The 24,359-nt window shown below is 43.9% G+C and overlaps 1 protein-coding gene across 1 annotated transcript; it reads right to left on the reverse strand.

Annotated features, from left to right (window-relative positions):
• Window positions 1-1,323: 1,323 nt before the first annotated feature.
• Window positions 1,324-22,417, reverse strand: acanb (aggrecan b). Its single transcript, XM_076271598.1, has 18 exons — window positions 22,204-22,417; window positions 18,311-18,397; window positions 17,011-17,394; window positions 15,502-15,676; window positions 15,189-15,316; window positions 14,702-14,995; window positions 13,918-14,205; window positions 12,435-12,609; window positions 11,588-11,715; window positions 10,768-11,061; window positions 10,511-10,606; window positions 9,121-10,413; window positions 6,587-6,700; window positions 6,217-6,375; window positions 4,736-4,818; window positions 3,455-3,599; window positions 2,709-2,888; window positions 1,324-2,611 (listed from the first exon to the last, which is right to left on the reverse strand). Exons 2-18 carry the CDS (start codon window positions 18,387-18,389, stop codon window positions 2,526-2,528), a joined length of 4,101 nt encoding a protein of 1,366 aa, XP_076127713.1. The 5' UTR covers window positions 18,390-18,397; window positions 22,204-22,417; the 3' UTR covers window positions 1,324-2,525.
• Between the last annotated feature and the right edge of the window lie 1,942 nt (window positions 22,418-24,359).

The raw sequence follows: 24,359 nt of genomic DNA on the forward strand, positions 1-24,359 counted from the left end.
AGCAAGGGCTCGCACACGTATCGACATGTACAGACGCTAGGGGAGCTTTGTAGAGAAAAAGCACTCAGGCTTGCCTGGTGTCCCTTTAAACTTAGAATTTTTTTAACTATATCATGCTGCATCTAAATACTCCAATGGAATATTCCAACGTTGCCAATAGGTGGCGACATTTTCAGTAAGGATCCCCTTTGACCCCTGACAGATGACCAAGGGTCTTAGGAAGGAGAGGAGAAATGGATCTCCGATACATAACATGATCACCATAAGCACAAAACTGAACCCCTAAACAAGCGCCACTTTAGAAAGTTTAGGGGGTGTGTGAGAGAGAGAAAAGACAGGAGAGTTTTAACCTCCCCTCCCCCCAGCCTTCTGCAATGCAAACAGACATTTTATGATCCCTCTGAGCCCAAGACACGTCCTATTTACACCTGCTTACCAAACATAGGCACTGGACAGAGGAGGAGCATGAAAAGAGACTTGTGTTTCCCCAGCAGAGCCCGCTCCCCACGCCAGACCTGCATGAAGGCCCTACTGTACAGCATGAGAGGGACATTCATGCTGTTCTACATGCCAAGGGTAAAAATATACTAAATGGTGAATTTGTGTCCAAGGTTTCTGGGATGTGTCATCAGGTTGTTTATATATACTGTAGGGTGACGCACGTTGAATTTAAAAGGTCTTACTGTATCAAAGATACTCTTAATTGAATTACAGTTTTTTTTACACTACAATATGCCAGCGATGCAAATTTGCTTATTTTTAACGGGTAAATATTTAATCAGTACAGGAGTACTCTATTTCATTTGCTATTATTGAAACAACATCCAAAATGCATATACCGGTAAAGTGAAATGCAACATCCTTCAATATGTTTAAATAGAAGCATGCAGATTTTAGTATTTCAAAATCACAATCAAAATCATTAATCTACCAAATCTAGTTACCGAGCAAAAGATTGGTATTCAAACTTTTATTTGTGTTTTCGTCTCAAACCAGGTTCTTTCATCAGACATATAGGCACATATACAGCATAGTGAATCACATTTGTAGTGTGCTTTAGAAGGACTGAACATACCTACCCCCATATGTACACACACACACACACACACACACCTATGCATGCACAGCATGCATGCACCTCTTTGCACACTTACCCAGTACATTCTTATTTAGCTCCTATCAACGTACATTCTCTGAAACATGCATTTGGGTCTTAGCTGCTCAGCGATGGTAAAGTCAACAAGCAAGACATTATATCAATCTCAAGCACATATCTTTTTTTCCACCCCAGGATCATAAATTACCATGCTATTATACAATATATTTGGTGCCAAATATTTATTTCAGGGGTTAGACAGTGATGGTAATTTGACAATTATTAGACACCAATGTTTTGACATAATCTTTTTTCTACTGTACAGTCAAATGGGTAAAAACAGCATGGATGGGCATTCTCTTGCCTTTTGATCTGTCACACAGGACCAAGAAATATTTCAAGGCTGAAGCATTCTCTCAAACTCTGGTTTGGACACAATAATCTTATTTGATCAATACTTCTGTTGGTTTGGTGAAATCTAGTCGGTAGTGTCAAATCTGCCTAGAAGGCCAAAATAGTGTGCATTATGTCATCAAGCATGGTTAAGTACCATCTCTCAGGCCAAAAGGCATTCACAGTAAATGTCAACCAGACAAAGGTCTCTTTTAGAGACTTGTCTTCTCCTTATAGAGAAAGAAACTACTTTATCACAACCAGGGATTGTTTTAACCATTTAACAGAAATGGACTTTAAAATGAAATAATATATCGGTAGTGTGGTTGTGGTCACTGGTAGTGGTGCAACTGAAGTGCTATGCACTACAAAGTGAAATCTGTAATCTCAGAAAATAAATTAGATCTGACTATTCAGGAAAACTAAGTTACTGATCTGATTGACCACAACCTTAGTCATTCCGTCTAAATGTAAGACAGGTAAGAAATGTGAGTCATTTGCTGGATCCCAGTGGCTGAGCTAATGGGGAATTGTTTGTCTTTTTCTCAGGAAAAGATACTTGTACTCTCTGTGGTCCTGAGTAAAACAGAAAACAAAATACAAAAATATACTAAACTTTGCAAATTAAAAAAGAAACTATGAGCTTTTCATAATTACCAACTGTAGTCAAGGCAGCCTTTTGTCTTTGATGGCGTGTGCTACTGTAGGACTTGAGGAGTTACTTTCTCTCTCTAAATTAACACCAACTTCGGGTCTGTTTACAGAAGAACAGTTCACAAATTTAGCAAAAAATGTCTCATTGGAACTATAGCATTAGTAATCTTTCCTCAACTTACTCCTCTTTACAGTCAGAACAAAGTAACACTTTTAAATCCGATTAGCCAGGCAGACTACAAAACCAAATGTTTGACAATGTTTATATAAGTTGGGCAATCTCTTACGTGTGTTTGTTTTTGTCAGGCAAAAATGTCTTGTATAGAAATATTTTTTAACAACAGAATCCTTTTTTCCCTAATGTTAGTCTCTTCTGTCCTGTTTAGAGGTGTTTCCGCCATGTCCGGCTGCTGGCCTCTTTAGACTGTTGCTTCAGGGATCGTTTCCTCAGTCTGATGTTGGTATTACCTGGTGAGGATGTAACAAACACAAGCATCTTAAATATCACTCAGGTTTCAAACAGACAAAGCACTGATGAGCTCAGCGGGAGGTAGAAACGCACTACCTATACACTCCACTAGGGGGTCCTCCCATCGCCCATCTGCCATGCAGCGCACCACAGACAGGTGGCGCTGTGTGAAGCCTCCGTTACACTGGTAACGCACGATGGAGTTGACAGGGTAGCGATTTTTGGGGGTGCCCATCAGTCTAGCATTCTCCACCTCAGGAGGCGAAGAGCACATGACTATATTGAGGGAGATACAAACCACACAACGTTACAAGAGGACATATAGCTTACACACTGTATAGCTTATTTAGCTTATAACATAGGGCATATAGCTTACACACTGTATAGCTTATATAGATTATAACATAGGGCATATAGCTTACATACTTTATATATAGCTTATAAGGCTCATAACATATTGCATATAGCTTACATACCGTATATATAGCTTATAAGGCGCATAACATAGGGCATATAGCTTACATACTATAGCTTATATATATTATAACATAGGGCATATAGCTTACATACTGTATATATAGCTTATATACATTATAACATAGGGCATATAGCTTATATACTGTAACATAGATGTTCTGACACACCTTAATGACAATGAGCAGCCATATTATTACTCTTGTCCATAGATTAGAGAATATATATAGTGGGGAAGGTTTGAGCACTGACCTGGTCCACTCTTATCCATAGATTAGAGAATATATATAGTGGGGAAGGTTTGAGCACTGACCTGGTCCACTCTTGTCCATAGATGAGGGAATATATATAGTGGGGAAGATACTGACCTGGTCCACTCTTGCAGGTGAAGGGCAGGTGGTAGTTGCAGGGAACGTCGTTCCACTGGCCGTTCTCGTGCCAGATCATCACCACGCAGTCCTCTCCAGCGTTGAAGTAGTTATCAGGCTGATTTGGTCTCCAGTTCTCAAAGCTCTGTCAAATAAGGCATTATCAACATATTTGTTTTAAAGATAAAAAAAAAAAAGTTTTTGATGAATGATCAGGGATGGGCTAAATACATCAGAATGTATTTTAAAATAAAATATCCAATACCCTTTTTAAGGTGGACAGTGTTAGAGAGCAACAGCTTTTTTCTGCCTATGAGACATGCCATTAACCTAGAAACAGTCAACGGATCAACTATGCTGACCTGCCTGTTAAATCTCATAGCCTAAATACTGTATCAGAGATGTACTCAAAAAGTCATAACTGAACTAGTCAAGTGGAGACAAGTCGCTTATATCATCAGTGCATGCCCAGACTGCTTGATATTGCACTGTGTAACGCTGTTGATCTGAAGGATCATGACCCTTTGAGTTGAGTTGATATTGCACTGTGTAACGCTGTTGATCTGAAGGATCATGACCCTTTGAGTTGAGTTGATATTGCACTGTGTAACGCTGTTGATCTAAAGGTCATGACCCTTTGAGTTGACTTGATATTGCACTGTGTAACGCTGTTGATCTGAAGGATCATGACCCTTTGAGTTGAGTTGATATTGCACTGTGTAACGCTGTTGATCTGAAGGATCATGACCCTTTGAGTTGACTTGATATTGCACTGTGTAACGCTGTTGATCTGAAGGATCATGACCCTTTGAGTTGACTTGATATTGCACTGTGTAACGCTGTTGATCTGAAGGATCATGACCCTTTGAGTTGACTTGATATTGCACTGTGTAACGCTGTTGATCTGAAGGATCATGACCCTTTGAGTTGAGTTGATATTGCACTGTGTAACGCTGTTGATCTGAAGGATCATGACCCTTTGAGTTGAGTTGATATTGCACTGTGTAACGCTGTTGATCTAAAGGTCATGACCCTTTGAGTTGACTTGATATTGCACTGTGTAACGCTGTTGATCTAAAGGTCATGACCCTTTGAGTTGACTTGATATTGCACTGTGTAACGCTGTTGATCTAAAGGTCATGACCCTTTGAGTTGACTTGATATTGCACTGTGTAACGCTGTTGATCTAAAGGTCATGACCCTTTGAGTTGAGTTGATATTGCACTGTGTAACGCTGTTGATCTAAAGGTCATGACCCTGAGTGCTGCCTGGAGTGCTCACCATCGGAGTCCCGTCCGTCCACCTGAACTCGTTCTGTACGTCCTTGTCGTTGAGTCCGATCCACTGATAGTCCTGCGCATTGGCTGGGCAGCAGAGACAAGCACAGGTAAGCTCAAGCACCTCCCTGTGCACGCAGGTACACACTACACACACACACACACACACACACTATGCACGCAGGTACACACTACACACACACACACTGTGCACGCAGGTACACACTACACACACACACACACACACACTATGCACGCAGGTACACACTACACACACACACACACACACTATGCACGCAGGTACACACTACACACACACACACACACACTATGCACGCAGGTACACACTACACACACACACACACACACTATGCACGCAGGTACACACTACACACACACACACACACACACTATGCACGCAGGTACACACTACACACACACACACACACACACACACACTATGCACGCAGGTACACACTACACACACACACACTATGCACGCAGGTACACACTACACACACACACACACACACACACTATGCACGCAGGTACACACTACACACACACTATGCACGCAGGTACACACTACACACACACACACACACACTATGCACGCAGGTACACACTACACACACACACACACACACTATGCACGCAGGTACACACTACACACACACACACACACTATGCACGCAGGTACACACTACACACACACACACTGTGCACGCAGGTACACACTACACACACACACACTGTGCACGCAGGTACACACTACACACACTACACACACACACACTGTGCACGCAGGTACACACTACACACACTACACACACACACACTGTGCACGCAGGTACACACTACACACACTACACACACACTATGCACGCAGGTACACACTACACACACACTACACACTACATACTACACACACACACTACACACTACACACTATGCACTACACATACACTATACACACTACACACTACACACACACACTATGCACTACACACACACTATACACATTACACACTACACACACACACACACACACACACACACTACACACTACATACTACACACACACACTACACACTACACACACACTACACACTACACAGACACACTACACACACACACTAAACACACACTACACACTACACACACACTACACACTACACACACACACTACACACACACACTACACACACACTACACACACACACTATACACAGACAATATACACAGACACTACACACTACACACACACACACTACACACTACACACACACACTACACACTACACACACACACACACACACACTACACACTACATATACACTATACATACACACTACACATACACTATACACACACACTATACACACACGCTACACACTACAGTATACACACACACACACACACACTACACACACACTATGCACGCAGGTATACCAAATACTAGTGTCCACTTGGTAGCCCACTCACAGTTGACAAACTCCTGCTCCTCTGGTGTGGTGATGCTGACCAGGTGGGAGTTGAGCTCCTGACAGTGCTGCTCAGCACTGCCCCAGGTCTCGCGCTCCGAGAAGTGAAGGTAGCAGCTCCCCATGAACTCCTCCCAGCCCTGCTCACAGCCCTGCGTTGCTGTGGGAACCACCAAAGACAAGTGGCTGGAGTGAGAGCCAAGTGATGTGCTACGTTTGAGGTATCTTGACACAGCTGTACAAAGCAGCTCATACCTTTTGGTCCCTTGGCCAGCAAATTAAATAGTATATCAATTCAATCAACATATTCAATATTAAATTACACACAATGGCTCTCTTGGTTTTTTGTTTTTAAATTGAATATGACTCACGTGTGGCGCAGTCATCTCCTGTCTGTCCTGGAGGACACTGGCACACAGTGATGCCATCCTGGACTGAGCATGACCCAGAGCCGCAGGGGTTGGGTGCGCAAGGGTCAGCGCCACCTAGAACAGCACGATAGCGCCAAGATATGGCACAATCAATACAAGGGTTACCCTATTACTGTAAATAAAACAATATATTCATTTAGTTGTCCTCAGTATATTCAGGGATGGGCAGTATTTCTAATACATGTATTTAAAATACGTATTTCAAATACAAAATACTATTTTCTAATTTGTATTTTATTGAGATAATGAAAATGCCTTTGTATTTTGTATCAAATTACTTCAGTGTTGTGTATTTTTGTATTTTCAAAATACTGTAAAATACTTTCTGTGAAACACTGTGATGACATCTATCTAACTATCTATAAAGCACAGAATCTCTGCCTCTGTCTGTCTGTGGTACCCTTGCATGGTCAAGCCCCTCTGCTTCAGTAGAGAGTTTATTTTCCTTTGCTGGACTGATTTTTCTGGACTTTAAATTTGTCTATGTTCTCTGACCTGTGAAATATTTCAGTGCTATGGTAACTTGACAAGATACCTCAAACAATGACATTTCCAATTTTGCACATTTTAAATAAGAAATGGTTGATAATGTCATAATAATTGGCTTCTAATTCACTTAACTGATTGGATGGTACTAATGTGACAACCTGATTATTATTATTTATTTACATTGATAGAGGTTGTGCACACACCAGTTTCAGGTGTATACAAAATTATTCATCTGTGATGAAACTCACCATAAGTGTGGTGGTGGTGGTATTAAATAACTTAAAAGGTTAAAATGCTACCTAGCTTAAATTTCTAAATATGTCATCCATTTGGATTGTTTGTCTTTGAATTATTGTCACTGATTCATAGTGGGCAATCTATTACGCCAACTGGCTGGGAAGTGCTACAGTTGTGGAGTCGGCATTCCTGTTGCTGTAAAACAGTACATCTCAAAACTCAAGCAGTAGACTAACAGTCAATAAAAGTGGACTGTCAGAGCAGATACTAAAAGCCATGCCGAGTGTCCTGTTCGCTCTTAAACTTTTCATCACATTTGGTGCCTCTGCCTAGCCACATACTGTAGCCTGGCTAACGCCAGACCTCATCTCATTGAGGTTGGGTCTGGGAACTACACATTCATTTTCTCGTATTTGAGACGTGGTTTACGAATGCTCAGAGCCATTTATTGGGTGCTACGAATGTCTATCAAATGCGTCTGTATGTAGCTCATAACCGCTTCAGTGTGTCATCATTGTCCGGATCCATGGAATCCATCCAATCGTAAATGTGTTAGAGTTATGTACTTTAAAGGAGAATTCCGGTGTGATATTGACCTAAAGTGTGTTGAAACATGATACCGAGTGTGAACGTATGTCTCATAGCTTACCTCGGCTTGTCCCCTGCACTCAGAAATCTGGCGCTAGTTAGCCAATGCTACCAACACAGTGTTTCGTTGTGGTACCTCGGGCATCGGCCTAGCCATGCAAATAAATCACTGTTTTACACCATTTACGAGGCTCAAAGTAGCTCCATACTTCATTGGTAGACTTCCAAGGGCCTTGACATTTAAAACAAGACATGGAGAACTTTGAAAAAGCACTGGTAGTTTATTTACAAGACGATTTATACAGACAGTACCTTCAGGAATTTTACCGTTCAACGCCATCTTGAATTTAGTCACAATAAGTCAAGCAATGAGTACGAACGAACAGGTATGATAAGGAATTAGATTCCAAAAATAATTCAGTGGAAATGCATGGATTTGCTTCCAGTAGCAGCAACTGGAATCCATGCATTTTCACGGAATTATTTTTGGAATCTGATCCCTTATCATACTTCTCTTGCTTTCAGATGTTTTCCCAGGTAGGGATGGGATAGATGAAAAAGGCTTTTAGAAAGAAGTATTTTGTAGTATTTTGGAAATACAAAAATACAGTATTTTATTTTGATACATTTTTTGGCTGCTGTATTTTGTAGTTTATTTTGATACATGTTTAAGGTGGGTATTTGGTATTTTGTTTGGAAATACATTTTGATGTATTTGTGCCCATCCCTGAGTATATTTCACACAGTTGTCCTCAGTATATTTGGTCCACTCCTGCGCATGATGTCTTAAGCTGAATGTACTTTTTAAGTTTGCTAGTTTGGCATATAGCAGTTGCTAAGGAACGCACAGATATACTTCATATAACAGTGTGTTTAAAATACAGTACCATGAATGAGTTTTTATTATATTTTTTTTGTTATATTTAAAACCTTAGAAATTCATGGTTGAAGTCATGTATTGCACTACAGTAAATCTTTATTCATAAGCAGATTTACTGGAGTGCCTTCATGAACTTAAATGATGTGTGTAATGTTTGATCATGTGTGTAATGTTAAATTATGTGTGTAATGTTTGATCATGTGTGTAATGTTAAATTATGTGTGTAATGTTTGATCATGTGTGTAATGTTTGAGGAAAAAGGAATATCAAGGGACGTCACCATCTTCAACAGCCGGCTCCTCCACAACGGCCGGCGTCTGCAGTGGCATGGAGGAGGCAGTGGTGATGCTGGACACAGTGGTGGTGCTGACCCTGTCACTGACCGCGCTGCTGGGGCTGGTGGTGCTGACCCTGTCACTGACCGCGCCTCTGGGGCTGGTGGTGCTGCCAGGGGACTCTGTGGTGAGGTCAGCCCATGTTGTTGGGAACATGTCCGGCTCTATCCAAGTCGTAGTGGACGTCACCTCTACGTCATGACCGCTCTCGTGCCCATACGGTCCTCTTCCACTCATGAACCCCCCCGCGTACTGCTCGTGGGTGTAGCCAGGGGGCAGCTCCGCCCCGCTGGCCTCCACTGAGCCCTGACCCTGCTCCTCCGTCTCCCTGGGATGCTCCGTCACCTCAAACACTTCGTCCTCCGTCAGGACGACTCCGTCGAGGCGATGAGAGACGCCGGACGGGAAGCCTGATGGGAAGCCGGACGAATACGCCGAGCCGAAGCCGCTGGCATCGCCTGAGCCCACGGGCCGGACGCCGGACACCTCCTGCTCCTCCTGACCACTCCCCGTCAGCTGAATCAGCCTGTGGTCCACGGGCCGGACGCCGGACACCTCCTGCTCCTCCTGACCACTCCCCGTCAGCTGAATCAGCCTGTGGTCCACGGGCCGGACGCCGGACACCTCCTGCTCCTCCTGACCACTCCCCGTCAGCTGAATCAGCCTGTGGTCCACGAAGGTCAGATCTGGGAAGCCGGAGGTAGACCCACTGCTGCTGCTGACGTCACCGCTAAGGAACCCGGAACCGCTGACGTCCGAGGGTCCCCTGCCCAGCTCCTGCTCCGCTCTCGTAGGGGTGACGGACTGGTCAACCAGCTCCCTGTCAATTAGCACGACCATGGAGTCGCCGCTCTCCTCTCCACTCTGCTCTCCGCTCATCAAGGACTCCTCCACGTACTGCTTGAAGGGGTAGCCAGGGGGCAGCGCCCTGTCCATGGAGTGGCCGCTCTCCTCGCCGCTCTCCTCCTCCGTCCCTGAGATCTCTCCGGAGGCCGCGGGGAGTGTGACGGTGCTGCCCTCCGCGGCCTCTTCAGGAAGGCCGGACGCAGAGCCCTGTCCAGAGAGCTGCTCTCCGCTGCCCTGGAAGATCACCGTGAAGCCAGATCCATCAACACCTGAGCCGGACTCCTCTCCGCTTGGCCTGCCGCTGCCCGATACTTCCCCCGAGCCGTCAGCGGACTCCTCCCCAGAGCCAGAGCCAGAAACGTCCACGAACATCGGAGAGATGGTGGGGCGCACTGGTGGAGGACAAGGGACACATGCACAAGGGCAGATAAGTATGTTTCCAGTGTACTTTTAGTGATCCAGATACAAGACTGAGTTTATGCACTGTACCAGGCCTCAGAAGATCTGTGATTACGGTCATGTTCCACTCCGAAACCATGTGAGTTGTGTCCACTATGCCCCCAGAGATCAGCATGGACAGGTCAGCTACAAAGGCAAAATCCAACCAGTGTCACAAAAATGTAAACCAATCATTTAAATGAATTGTAAAAAGAAAAATAAACAACATACATGGCATATTTCATGACACCTTATAGGGTTTGTAAAATGTGATGTCATTTCCTGTTGGTCCACTCTAGTGGCCGTACCTCTGTAGCAGTAGGCGTCGTATCTGGCGTAGGGGCTGGGAAAGCCAGCCTGGTCCGGGTACACATGGACGGTGTGAACCCCGACTCGCCCTCCTCCGCAGTTCTGCCTCGGGTTGCGGATGGGATAGCGGACGCTGCGGTCAGACAGCCAGCCGGGGTGGCAGCTGTCCATGCCCTGGCTCCACGCCGCGTACAGCTCCCCCGTCGAGGCCAGCGTGGCGTTCTGCCTCCTGCAAGAAGACTGAGCCTGATAGTAGGTGAGGCCGGCCAGAGTGCTGACGTGGAAGAGCTCCCCTGAAGAGAGGGATGAGAGAAAAGAGAGATGAGAGAAGAGAGTGATGAGAGAAAAGAGAGATGAGAGATGAGAGAAAAGAGAGATGAGAGAAGAGAGTGATGAGAGAAAAGAGTGATGAGAGAAGAGAGAGATGAGAGATGAGAGAAAAGAGAGATGAGAGAAAAGAGAGATGAGAGAAGAGAGTGATGAGAGAAAAGAGTGATGAGAGAAGAGAGTGATGAGAGAAGAGAGTGATGAGAGAAGAGAGAAGAGAGTGATGAGAGAAAAGAGAGATGAGAGAAGAGAGTGATGAGAGAAGAGAAGAGAGTGATGAGAGAAGAGAGTGATGAGATGAGAGAAAAGAGAGATGAGAGAAAAGAGAGATGAGAGAAGAGAGTGATGAGATGAGAGAAGAGAGTGATGAGAGAAAAGAGTGATGAGAGAAAGAGCCAAACATGAGTTGGAGTATTGAGAATCACAGTGGCTGTCCTCAGCTGGACAAGACTGGGCTTCCCAGTACGAGATGAGGTGACCAGTGCTGCTCACCCCTCAGCTGCTCCATGTGGCAGTAGACGTCGTAGTGCTCCCTGGCGTCCTTAAGGCCATATGAGCGAACACCAGGCTGCTGCTCTTGGTCTCCAGAGCATTTGGCTCGTGGATTTACAATAGGATACCTGAACACAGAGCAAATTAGTGTTATATCACACACAAACAATATCCTTCTGTAGGCCTGCTATGCATTAGTGTTATATCACACACAAACAATATCCTTCTGTAGGCATGCTATGCATTAGTGTTATATCACACACAAACAGTATCCTTCTGTAGGCATGCTATGCATTAGTGTTATATCACACACAAACAGTATCCTTCTGTAGGCATGCTATGCATTAGTGTTATATCACACACAAACAGTATCCTTCTGTAGGCATGCTATGCATTAGTGTTATATCACACACAAACAGTATCCTTCTGTAGGCATGCTATGCATTAGTGTTATATCACACACAAACAGTATCCTTCTGTAGGCCTGCTATGCATTAGTGTTATATCACACACAAACAAGATCCTTCTGTAGGCATGCTATGCATTAGTGTTATATCACACACAAACAAGATCCTTCTGTAGGCATGCTATGCATTAGTGTTATATCACACACAAACAAGATCCTTCTGTAGGCATGCTATGCATTAGTGTTATATCACACACAAACAGTATCCTTCTGTAGGCATGCTATGTGAAAACACTGATTGATTAGCAGTACAACTCTGCACTCCATCTCTGATAAGCCGACTTGTTGATAAAATGTCAATAATAAACATGGTATTTATGATTCTTGGATTTGGGGAGTACACAAACATACACAAACAGTGTCCAGTGTTGTGTGACTGACCTGACTGTCTGGTCACTGAGCCAGCCGGCAGCGCAGTGATGGAAGCCTGCCTCGTAGGCCGCCTGGAGCTGCTGGGGGCTGGCGATGTCCGCGCCCTGACTGTGGCAAGCCAGCTGGGCATCCACGAAGGTCAGAGCATAACGCCTGGAGCCAGAACGGTAGTGAAACACCACACCTGGAGAGAGAGAGAGAGAGAGAGAGAGAGAGAGAGTGAGAGAGAGACAGAGACAGAGAGAGACAGACAGAGAGAGAGATTTTTTAAGCTGGAAATATTGTTTCATGACTCTCATCAGTTCACTTGGTTTCCCATCATCCCCCAGCAGACTCACTGTCACTGTGTTCACATTTCTTATAGTCAATAGTTCACATTTCCTATAGTCAATAGTTCACATTTCTTATAGTCAATAGTTCACATCTCTTATAGTCAATAGCTCAAGCTCTAATAGTCAATAGCTCAAGCTCTTATAGTCAATAGTTCACATTTCTTATAGTCAATAGTTCACATTTCTTATAGTCAATAGCTCAAGCTCTTATAGCAGAGACTTTCTAATGAGGAGACAGAGCACTCAAAAAACCCTCCATAGAAATGCATGGGGCTAGTTTGTAACGCCAAAATGGTTGCTCTTGGGTGCTCCTTGTTGGTGCCCCCCCAATCCCAATCCTCCCCCACCTTTATGCAGCCCTTGCCACTTAATCTACTAAACCCCTCTTCTACTGCACTTTTTACCCCCCCATAAATGCACAAATAGGCTGACACCAGACATAATTTCACTGCACTTACTTCCAGTAACTATATGCATGTGATAATAAACTTCCTTGTAGCCTTGTATCCTTGTATACATTGAGCCAATCATATGGTGTGTTGTGAAGATATCTTGCCAATCTTGTGAACTCGCCGCTGGAGCAAGATTGGTGTCGTGAAGCCTTGCGCACGCGCATTTCTGCTGATTAGGATGCCCGATGAGTGCCCAAACAGCGTTGCTATATGGCCGCCGAGTGGAGGGACTTGCCTAAAAGGACTTTGCTTATAGTCAATAGCTCAAGCTCTTATAGTCAGTAGCTCAAGCTCTTATAGTCAATAGTTCACATTTCTTATAGTCAATAGTTCACATTTCTTATAGTCAATACAATAGCTCAAGCTCTTATAGTCAATAGCTCAAGCTCTTATAGTCAATAGCTCAAGTTCTTATAGTCAATAGCTCACATTTCTTATAGTCAGTAGTTCAAGTTGTTATAGTCAATAGTTCAAGTTCTTATACTGTAGTCAGTTTCAGTGCTACCATAGTCAATGTGTGCTACCATTTTACACCACTTGTCACCACATCATTAAGGTATCATGACTCCTATCAGGTTTAATAAATGTAACGACCGGACCACTGACCATGTCCAGCAGGTTGATGGTACACCGATGCCAAAACCATGATCTCAACACTATATGTGCTTGATTTAAAAAACAACACGACACGCGGCTAATGTCACCAACCTGCCGTGTGCTTCTCCTTGGGCCGCTCCATGGCAGTGTCTGGCCGGGCGGTAGCCGCCATGATGGCCTCCTCCGTGACGGGGCTGACGGAGGTGCTGGTGGCGGAGGGGAAGGGCAGGGGCACCTCGGTGGGCTCCTGGGCTCGGACCTCGCCCTCGGTGGTGGAGTGGGCGGGGTAGAGTGCAGGACTGCTGGTGACGGTGCCCACGCTAAAGTGTCCCTCGGTGGTGCTCCACTCGGGCTCTGGGAACGGAGAGGGCGAAGCCGACACCACCTCCTCCACCCGCTCTGAAGGAGATACAGGAACGCAGTTTATACACAACTACACCCACAACTACACCCAGGCACGTATCACACAGTTTACACCCAGCTACACCCAGACACGTATCACACAGTTTATACACAACTACACCCAGGCACGTATCACACAAGTTTATACCCAACTACACCCACAACTACACCCAGGCACGTATCACACAAGTTTATACACAACTAAACCCAGGCAAGTATTACACAGTTTATACACAACTAAACCCAGGCAAGTATTACACAGTTTATACATAACTAAACCCAGGCAAGTATTACACAGTTTATACACAACTAAACCCAGGCAAGTATTACACTTGGAAATCAAATGGTTGTGGGAGGTCATACAGATCAATAGAGCTCTTGGGTTTACTCTCAAAATGAACCCAGGTCCAATGTTGAATACCATTTTAAAGACATGGCACGTAAAGTTACTGTATTTGCCTGCCAGACTGGATTGCTACAAAACTGGATTTACCTTCAAAGCATATGGCATCGTATCGAGAGTCAGGATAGGGGTAGCCGGTCTGGTTGGGGTACAGGTACACAGTGCGGACTCCCAGAAGCCCACCCCCACACTGAGGACGGGCGATGTTGATTGGGTAGCGCACACTTCTGTCGCCCAACCAGCCTGCGTTGCAGACATCCATACCACCCTGCCAGGCCAGATAGAGCTCCCCAGTGGTTGCCAGTCGGGCTCCCAGGTTGGCGCATTGGTCAATCGCCTCCATGAAGGTGAACTTCTCAACAGACATGGAATAGAAAACCTTGCCTAGACACGGGGAATCACAAAGAGAACATGGAGGTAAATATACACAGACACAGACACATAGGCTATGCTATGTTATGGTTATGGTTATGGTTATGGTTATGGGATTTGGCAGACGCCTTTGTCCAAAGCGAGACACATAGGTTATGTAACACTTTATGTTCAAATGCGTAAATGTGTGTGCACTGTGAAATACCTGACATGTTCTCTGCAAAGCAGTACACATCATAAGTCTCATTGACGTCTCTCACGCCATAGGTGCGGACACCAGGAAAGTCCTCTTTGTCTCCAAAGCACCCCTCCCGGGGCTCATGGATCGGATACCTGGGGTATTATCAGTATTCTTAGTGCCTTGGGTATTAGCATTAGTTTTAGTGCCTGGGTTTATGTTTACCCCATGCTGTTAGGGCACTTGATATGCCAGATGCATGTGAATTCTACAAATAGATTATTATATTATTGTTGATGCTGATACATGGCATGCTGTATACTGTTTAGATCAACGCTACCTGACTGTTTGGTCAGCCAACCAACCAGCATCACACTGGTGGAAGCCATCATCGTAGGCAGCCTGGAGCTGGGCAGGGGTAGCGATAACAGCACCGTTCTGGACGCAGGCAGCCTTGGCCTTCTCAAACGTCAGTGTGTAGCGGGTGGAGATGGCTCGGTAGTGGAACACAATCCCTTCAGACAAGGCAAGAAGGAAAAACATCAGGTGCCAGTTTCTCAGAATCAAGTTGCCATGCGTATGCTCTCATGTGCCCTTGCCATGCGTATGCTCTCATATGCCCTTGCCATGCGTATGCTCTCATATGCCCTTGCCATGCGTATGCTCTCATGTGCCCTTGCCATGCGTATGCTCTCATATGTCACAGCAAAAGCTGAACAAATACAATAAAGGCCTATTCTATATAACCATCTCTTTAATGAGCAAATACAATAAGGGCCTATTCTATATGTAACGGTCTATTTAATGAGCAAATACAATAAGGGCCTATTCTATATGTAACGGTCTATTTAATGAGCAAATACAATAAGGGCCTATTCTATATGTAACGGTCTATTTAATGAGCAAATACAATAAGGGCCTATTCTATATAACCATCTATTTAATGAGCAAATACAATAAGGGCCTATTCTATATGTAACGGTCTATTTAATGAGCAAATACAATAAGGGCCTATTCTATATGTAACGGTCTATTTAATGAGCAAATACAATAAGGGCCTATTCTATATGTAACGGTCTATTTAATGAGCAAATACAATAAGGGCCTATTCTATATGTAACGGTCTATTTAATGAGCAAATACAATAAGGGCCTATTCTATATCTATTTAATGAGTAAATACAATAAGGGCCTATTCTATATGTAACGGTCTATTTAATGAGCAAATACAATAAGGGCCTATTCTATATGTAACGGTCTATTTAATGAGCAAATACAATAAGGGCCTATTCTATATCTATGTAATGAGCAAATACAATAAGGGCCTATTCTATTCTATATCTATGTAATGAGCAAATACAATAAGGGCCTATTCTATTCTATATGTATTTAATGAGCAAATACAATAAGGGCCTATTCTATATCTATTTAATGAGCAAATACAATAAGGGCCTATTCTATATGTATTTAATGAGCAAATACAATAAGGGCCTATTCTATATCTATTTAATGAGCAAATACAATAAGGGCCTATTCTATATGTATTTAATGAGCAAATACAATAAGGGCCTATTCTATATGTAACGGTCTATTTAATGAGCAAATACAATAAGGGCCTATTCTATATGTAACGGTCTATTTAATGAGCAAATACAATAAGGGCCTATTCTATATGTAACGGTCTATTTAATGAGCAAATGCAATAAGGGCCTATTCTATATGTAACGGTCTATTTAATGATGCAATAAGGGCCTATTCTATATGTAACGGTCTATTTAATGATGCAATAAGGGCCTATTCTATTCTATATCTATTTAATGATGGTGATTTGTTTTCTCTTCTTCTTGTACCTTGCACCTGGACGTCAACAGAGTCGTAGTTATCCTCGATGCCGTGCATGACCTCACAGCGATAGGAGCCGGAGTCCGACGAGCGCAGCTCGGTCATCTCCATGGTGACATCGGTGGGGATGGAGGGGTAGTTGATGAGGTGGACCCGATCCAGGTAGTCGGTCTCCACCCTGACCTGGCCATCAGAAGCCACTAAGACGAGGGACACCTTGCCCTTGTAGATGTAGCTCCACTTGATGCGGTGGGCGAGGGGGGCCATGGTGGGCGCGCCGGGGTCGGGCACGGTGTTGTCCTGGAAGTAGCAGGGCATCACCACCTTCGCCCCCATCAGAGGGCGCAGCGGCTTCTCCACGGGAATGCTGACGCTCAGCGTGCTGTCCACATCTGCAGAGCAAGAGAGCCGCTATGAGCATCAACACAGCAGTTACTGACCCCTACTGACCGCTATGAGCATCAACACAGCAGTTACTGACCACTACTGACCGCTATAGGCATCAACACGGCAGTTACTGACCACTACTGACCGCTATGAGCATCAACACTCACACAGCAGTTACTGACCACTACTGACCGCTATGAGCATCAACACAGCAGTTACTGACCGCTATGAGCATCAACACAGCAGTTACTGACCACTACTGACCGCTATGATCATCAACACTCACACAGCAGTTACTGACCACTACTGACCCCTATGAGCATCAACACAGCAATTACTGACCCTTACTGACCGCTATGAGCATCAACACAGCAGTTACTGACCACTAGTGACCGCTATAGGCATCAACACTCACACAGAAGTTACTGACCACTACTGACCCCTATGAGCATCAGCACAGCAGTTACTGACCCCTACTGACCGCTATGAGCATCAACACAGCAGTTACTGACCACTACTGGCCGCTATGAGCATCAACACTCACACAGCAGTTACTGACCACTACTGACCGCTATGAGCATCAGCACAGCAGTTACTGACCCCTACTGACCACTATGAGCATCAACACTCACATAGCAGTTATTGACCACTACTGACCACTATGAGCATCAACACTAACACAATAGTTACTGACCACTATGAGCATCAACACTCACACAATAGTTACTGACCACTATGAGCATCAACACTCAAACAATAGTTACTGTTAACATGTCGCTCTGTGGCTGTACTGTTATCTAACACAATAGACAACTTCAGAAGTAAAGGCATTTGTCAAACATTGATTTTAATCTTGGCAATCTATTTTGCTCTTTTGAATAAAGGGAATGCTTTATTGATCTAGACCCTGTTTTCTCTTACCTCCGTCAGAGAGGTCTCCAAAGGTTGGAGTTGCTGAGATGACATGTAAACATGCACACAGAAGAAGCAAGGTTGTCATGATTTAGCCTGCAGGAAAAGAGGAACAGGTATTGGTTTAATGTGTACAGGTGTGGGTTTAATGTGTACAGGTGTGGGTTTAATGTGTACAGGTGTGGGTTTAATGTGTACAGGTGTGGGTTTAATGTGGGTTTAATGTGTACAGGTGTGGGTTTAATGTGTACAGGTAATGTGTACAGGTGTGGGTTTAATGTGTACAGGTATGGGTTTAATGTGTACAGGTGTGGGTTTAATGTGTACAGGTGTGGGTTTAATGTGTACAGGTAATGTTTACAGGTGTGGGTTTAATGTGGGTTTAATGTGTACAGGTAATGTGTACAGGTGTGGGTTTAATGTGTACAGGTGTGGGTTTAATGTGTACAGGTGTAGGTTTAATGTGTACAAGTTGAAATAATGCATGAAAAAGTGCAACTTGAATTTGTTAAGGGTGAAGGATGATTACTAAAGCCCTCAGTGACTTTACACTGGGTAGTTTAGTGATTTGAATTTGAAGTCTTCTCAAACACTTTCTTAGAACATTTACTTTTCAGATTCTAATTCACACACACACACACACACACACACACACACACACACACACACACACACACACACACACACACACACACACACACACACACACACACACACACACACACACACACACACACACACACACACACACACACACACACACACACACACACACACACACACACACACACACACACACACACACACACACACACACAAAGGCCCTCTGTTTTTAGAACAGGAAATGTGTTCAGCCTACAAAACAGACTTGAAGCTTTTTCTGAGGTCCAGGGGTATTGATAGAATCCCCTCACACTTCATTTGTTTGTCCAGTGTGTTTTAAAGTGGAACGCTTCCATCTGTGGCTACATTCCAAAGATAGTACCCTCTCTGTGCGCCGTTTACTACTGTACCTACTGGCTGTGGCCCAGCTGTGTGTGTGTGTGTGTGTGTGTGTGTGTACCTGCACATGAGAGTTAACCCTCTGGGGCCCACAGCCACATTACCTGTTAGAAGATTAGAACCTAAAATTCTGTTCCACAAGAGAAAATACCCTTTAAATATGCCGGCAGATGTAGGTCCAATATTCTGTCTTAATGCATCTCTTCCTTTGTTTTGTTTTTGTCTGCATCATATCTGCCTCAATAAGTGCTCATCTTTAATCATTTTTTACTTAGCTATCATCTATGTGTACTTTCTAATAGAAATGCCTGAGGCATTGTGTGTGGTATATTTGTTTAATGTCTATGTCAAGTCATAGCCTATTTCTGTTCATAGAAATAAAATTCTGTTGCAGAGGCTGGCAAATGAGTTCACATGTCATTTCCTAGATGTGCTTTTGTATATAATTATCTTATCGCTTAATGTTCAGGTTTGTTTTAAGTCATCTGGCTAACCCCTTGAATTTCTATTATGTCAGAGTATCTTCTGAGCTCGATGTGAATGTTGTTGCTTGTGTGGCTTCAGGCTGTCTATCTTCAGCCAAAACTGCCTAATCAGCAACTACACAAGACTATTAACAAATACTGAGCTTGTTTCTCTGGCACATTTGCTCTCTCTCTCTCTCTCTCTCTATCTCTCTCTCACACACACACACACACAGACACACACACACACACACACACACACACACACACACACACACACACACACACAAAGGTGTAGAAATGTCACATTCTCTGAGCTCCACCCTGCTGTGAAAAACAGGGCAAATAGAAGATATCTGTTGAGGAGGATTATTTCTGCTTCTTTGTCATCTGTATCCTTGTGCACATTCATTCATTCATTCATACTTTTTTAATCTGAGATGAATCTTTCCTGACTGAATCCAGTTCATTGGCAGAACATCCTGTAGTGTATAGAGCATTGTAGAATGTCAGGTTTGGATCCCATCCAGATAAAACATTCAAATGGGTGAGTCAGAAAGTCCCTAAACGAGGGCCATGTCAGACAACACAGCTCAGTGTAGCCAATCAAATGAGCTCCCTGCGCCGCCAGCGAGTGGGCCCATGTCTTGCCGAGGTGCATCATTTGAAAAAGGCCTCGAAAGGGCCGCCACAGTATGGCCATTCAGCTGCTGTGCCATGTTCCATTCCCGTACGGTACGAGCCAATAAGCAGGGGTCTGTTGGCGCTGTGGTCGGCGCGCATGGACCCGGAGTCTGCACAGCGGCCAATGTAAACAGAGCTGCGTAAGCCAGCAGAGGCCCTTACCCACTGGTCCTCTGGAGACCCAAGGCAACAGAACAGTGTCCACATTCAAACATACGGACAAGCGTGCACATGTGCGCGCACACGCACACCCATACACCCAACACACACACACACACACATATGCACTCACACTCACATGCATGCATGCACACACACACACACACACACACACACACACACACACACACACACACACAGACCCACACATGCTCACACCAACAACACACACATGCATGAATACATGTACATACACACATACACACATGCAGATAGACACATTCACAGTACAGTGGCCAAGTGGGAGCAGGAGCAGCACAGCGCTGCAGTCATGTGGTTGGGCTTGTTAATGCAGCTGGCAACAGGTAAACAGCTCCTATTTACACACATCTGCATTCAGGAGAGACAAGCCCGTTGATAAGGATGGGGCTGGGACAGAGCTACTACAGTAAGGCAGAGATGAGATGAGAAATGAGTGAGATGAGAAATGAGTGAGAAATGAGAAATGAGTGAGAGAGTGAGTCTGAGGGAGTCAGAGACAAAGAAACCATAGAGACACAGGAAACGCATGCTGTACTATTGCAATACTGTATATTATGAGTATGTGCATCCAGAGAGATGCGGTATTGACGCAAACACCCCTGACATGCAGAGATGCAGGTATTTGATGTAGACATATTGTATGCCATATGACATGTCCTTCCTCTAGTAGACATATTGTATACCATATGACATGTCCTTCCTCTAGTAGACATATTGTATGCCATATGACATGTCCTTCCTCTAGTAGACATATTGCCATATGACATGTCCTTCCTCTAGTAGACAGACATATTGTATACCATATGACATGTCCTTCCTCTAGTAGACATATTGTATACCATATGACATGTCCTTCCTCTAGTAGACATATTGTATACCATATGACATGTCCTTTCAGTAGTAACATATTGTATACCATATGACATGTCCTTCCTCTGTCAGTGGTTGCTTCATTGTTTTTGTTGTGTTTTATAAAAACACTGGATTACCATGATACCATTTTAGTCATTTGGTTTTTACATGCCCAGTGTATTTTCTTTTCACAGATAACTGATGATGTCAAACATACTTTCTGCTGCAATTTAATAAACTTTAATAACTATACTTTACAATAAAATTGGCCCTCATCATTATTAATTCGGTTCAGGAGCAATAGAGGTCACCTAAATGTAAACAGTTAAACACAGAGTAAACTACAGTCACAGAGACATTGCGTTCAAATGACTCTCTTTGTTGGAAATAGACTTGTTCTGTTTTACCTGTCTCAAATGAACCATCACAAATCTGATATGAGCACTGATACCACTCATTACAATAATATGGTCACTGCTCACCGTAATCTACGCCTAGAATAATAGAATTACCTCTGTTCCATAATCTGGTCATAGAAGAGTTGCAAACAAATAAATATAAAATATGAATCTATTATTTTACAGTTTACTATTAAATATACACATGCACTTTCCTAATGTACAGTTTCATCTTGTTTTACAATTACAGTCTCACAATAATGCATCGCTCATCTTGATTTGCATTCAAATGCTGAGTTACCTTGATATGAGAGAGGGCAGCTCCAGAGGACCAGGAGATCTTTTTTAAAAAGTCTTGAGAGATTTTAAACACACTGTTGGGTCCAGTAGCTTCTTGGTCACAGTCCTGTCCTCTGCTGTGGTTACTCTACGTGGGCACTGGTCAAGAGGAGCTGTGTGTGGGGGTGTTTCAGCAGTCTGATTCCTGGTCTTCCTGTGACTGCCTGCTTCTCCTGTGTGCACGGGGAGCAGAAAGAAGTTCTGTTCAACCTGGACACAAGTTTTTGCGGGCAAGTAGCAGAGAGGGAGTGAGAAGTTGAGAGAGAGAGAGAGAGAGAGAGAGAGAGAGAGTGAGAAGGAGGGATGGAGGCCACAGCTTTCTCCCCTTGCCAACAGAATGAGGTCATACCTTGACCATACAGTAGATTTCACAATTTTAAAAAGAAACAGTTGTCCATGATGAATATTTTGGCAATAGCTGTTGACAAATAAATGAAGCGTCTAATAATCAAATGACATCTTCTGAATATTTAAAGCAACCACTCACTTCTGTTCCACGCATGCTCAGATTCCATATATCCATTCACAGCATCAGGGCAATGATTCTATATATTACATTACATTTCATTACATTACATTTAGCAGACACTTCTTGACCAAAGTGACTTACATATGTCAGCTATATTACAAGGGATCACATTGTCCCTGGAGCAACTTGGGGTTAAGTGTTAAGTGGCACAACGGTGGAAGCCGGGAATTGAACCGACAACTTTCAGGCTACTGCACGCTAGCCCAGCTCCTTAACCACTACACTACCACCGCCATTATATATATATATAATATATATATCTCATTCACAACACTCAGGGCAGTTACGGGACTGTGAAACGGTGAGGGTCAGACTGAGTCAGAGGTGACAGTTGGGTTGAGAAATGAACTATGGCCCAGACCTGCATGTAGCAACGAGATATATGTGACCAGTTCAGCTCAACTATGGCTCAGACCTGCATGTAGCAACAAGATATATGTGACCAGTTCAGCTCAACTATGGCTCAGACCTGCATGTAAGAGATATATGTGACCAGTTCAGCTCAACTATGGCTCAGATCTGCATGCAAGAGATATATGTGACCAGTTCAGCTCAACTATGGCTCAGACCTGCATGTATGAGATATAAGAGATATATGTGACCAGTTCAACTTTCAAAACTCTACTACCTGTTGTATTACACCCCCATTATAGCAGTGAGCAATACTATTATTACTGTAGGAAATAACTGTTTTAGGTGCATTGTCACCAAAAGAGGGGTGCAAATGACAGGAGTCAGTACCCTGGCAGCAGAACACCAGCTGTTACTGAACATCCATCAGAACACACTTACCCACACAATTATAATTAATTTAAAATAACAAAATGGCATTCTATTGTATGTAAATCAGTTAACATTCCTAATAATATGGCCTTGATCAAAATAAACTCAATTCCTGAAATCACATGCAGACATAACAACAGCAACTTTAAATTTAGCCTCCAAATGGTGACCCTGTGGAGGATGAAAAAACACTGTGAAAGTACCAGGATTTCCTGACAGACACCAGGCCAGAGGCTGCCTGCAAAGAGGACAAATATGCTGTTCAAAGATGGTTGGGGAATGTGGCACAATGTTGTTTTAAACCAATAGCCGGAATGTACCCGAAATAAAATCTCATGTCAAGTCGTAGGATTCAGGGAACGCCCTAATTGGCACATCCTCCATGCATGAGTGTTGGACTGGTTCTTATGCTGTTCTACTGTGTTGCTTCTCATGATGCAACTACAGTGAAATTGACCACAGGGGCCAGTAACATTAGTCTAGCTGCTGGGCCACAAGTCTGGTTTTGCCAATTATGGTGAGAATGAAAGATGTGATTCATGGGAGAGGACTCGATGAGCTGGACACCAGAGCGGTAACACAGTACAGTAGCCTACAGGACAGACTTACGGCAGGACAGGGCGCTGGACAACACGTTGCTGTCCAGGTCTAGGCTGGCCGACGTCTGATGTGACATGCGCACCGCCGTCACTCTCCTCTACTGTCTGGAAGCTTTTTCAGGAGAAATGTGGTCAGTTTTTCAGGAGAAATGTGGTCAGTTTTTCAGGAGAAATGTGGTCAGTTTTCCCACCCCACCCGCTCTCCTC

The sequence above is a fragment of the Alosa pseudoharengus genome, unplaced genomic scaffold (genome assembly GCF_046254945.1).
Source record: "Alosa pseudoharengus isolate Yale_2024_CS ecotype anadromous, Long Island Sound unplaced genomic scaffold, YU_APseudo_1.1 YU_APseudo_1.1_scf_10, whole genome shotgun sequence".
Taxonomy (NCBI): Eukaryota; Metazoa; Chordata; class Actinopteri; order Clupeiformes; family Clupeidae; genus Alosa; species Alosa pseudoharengus.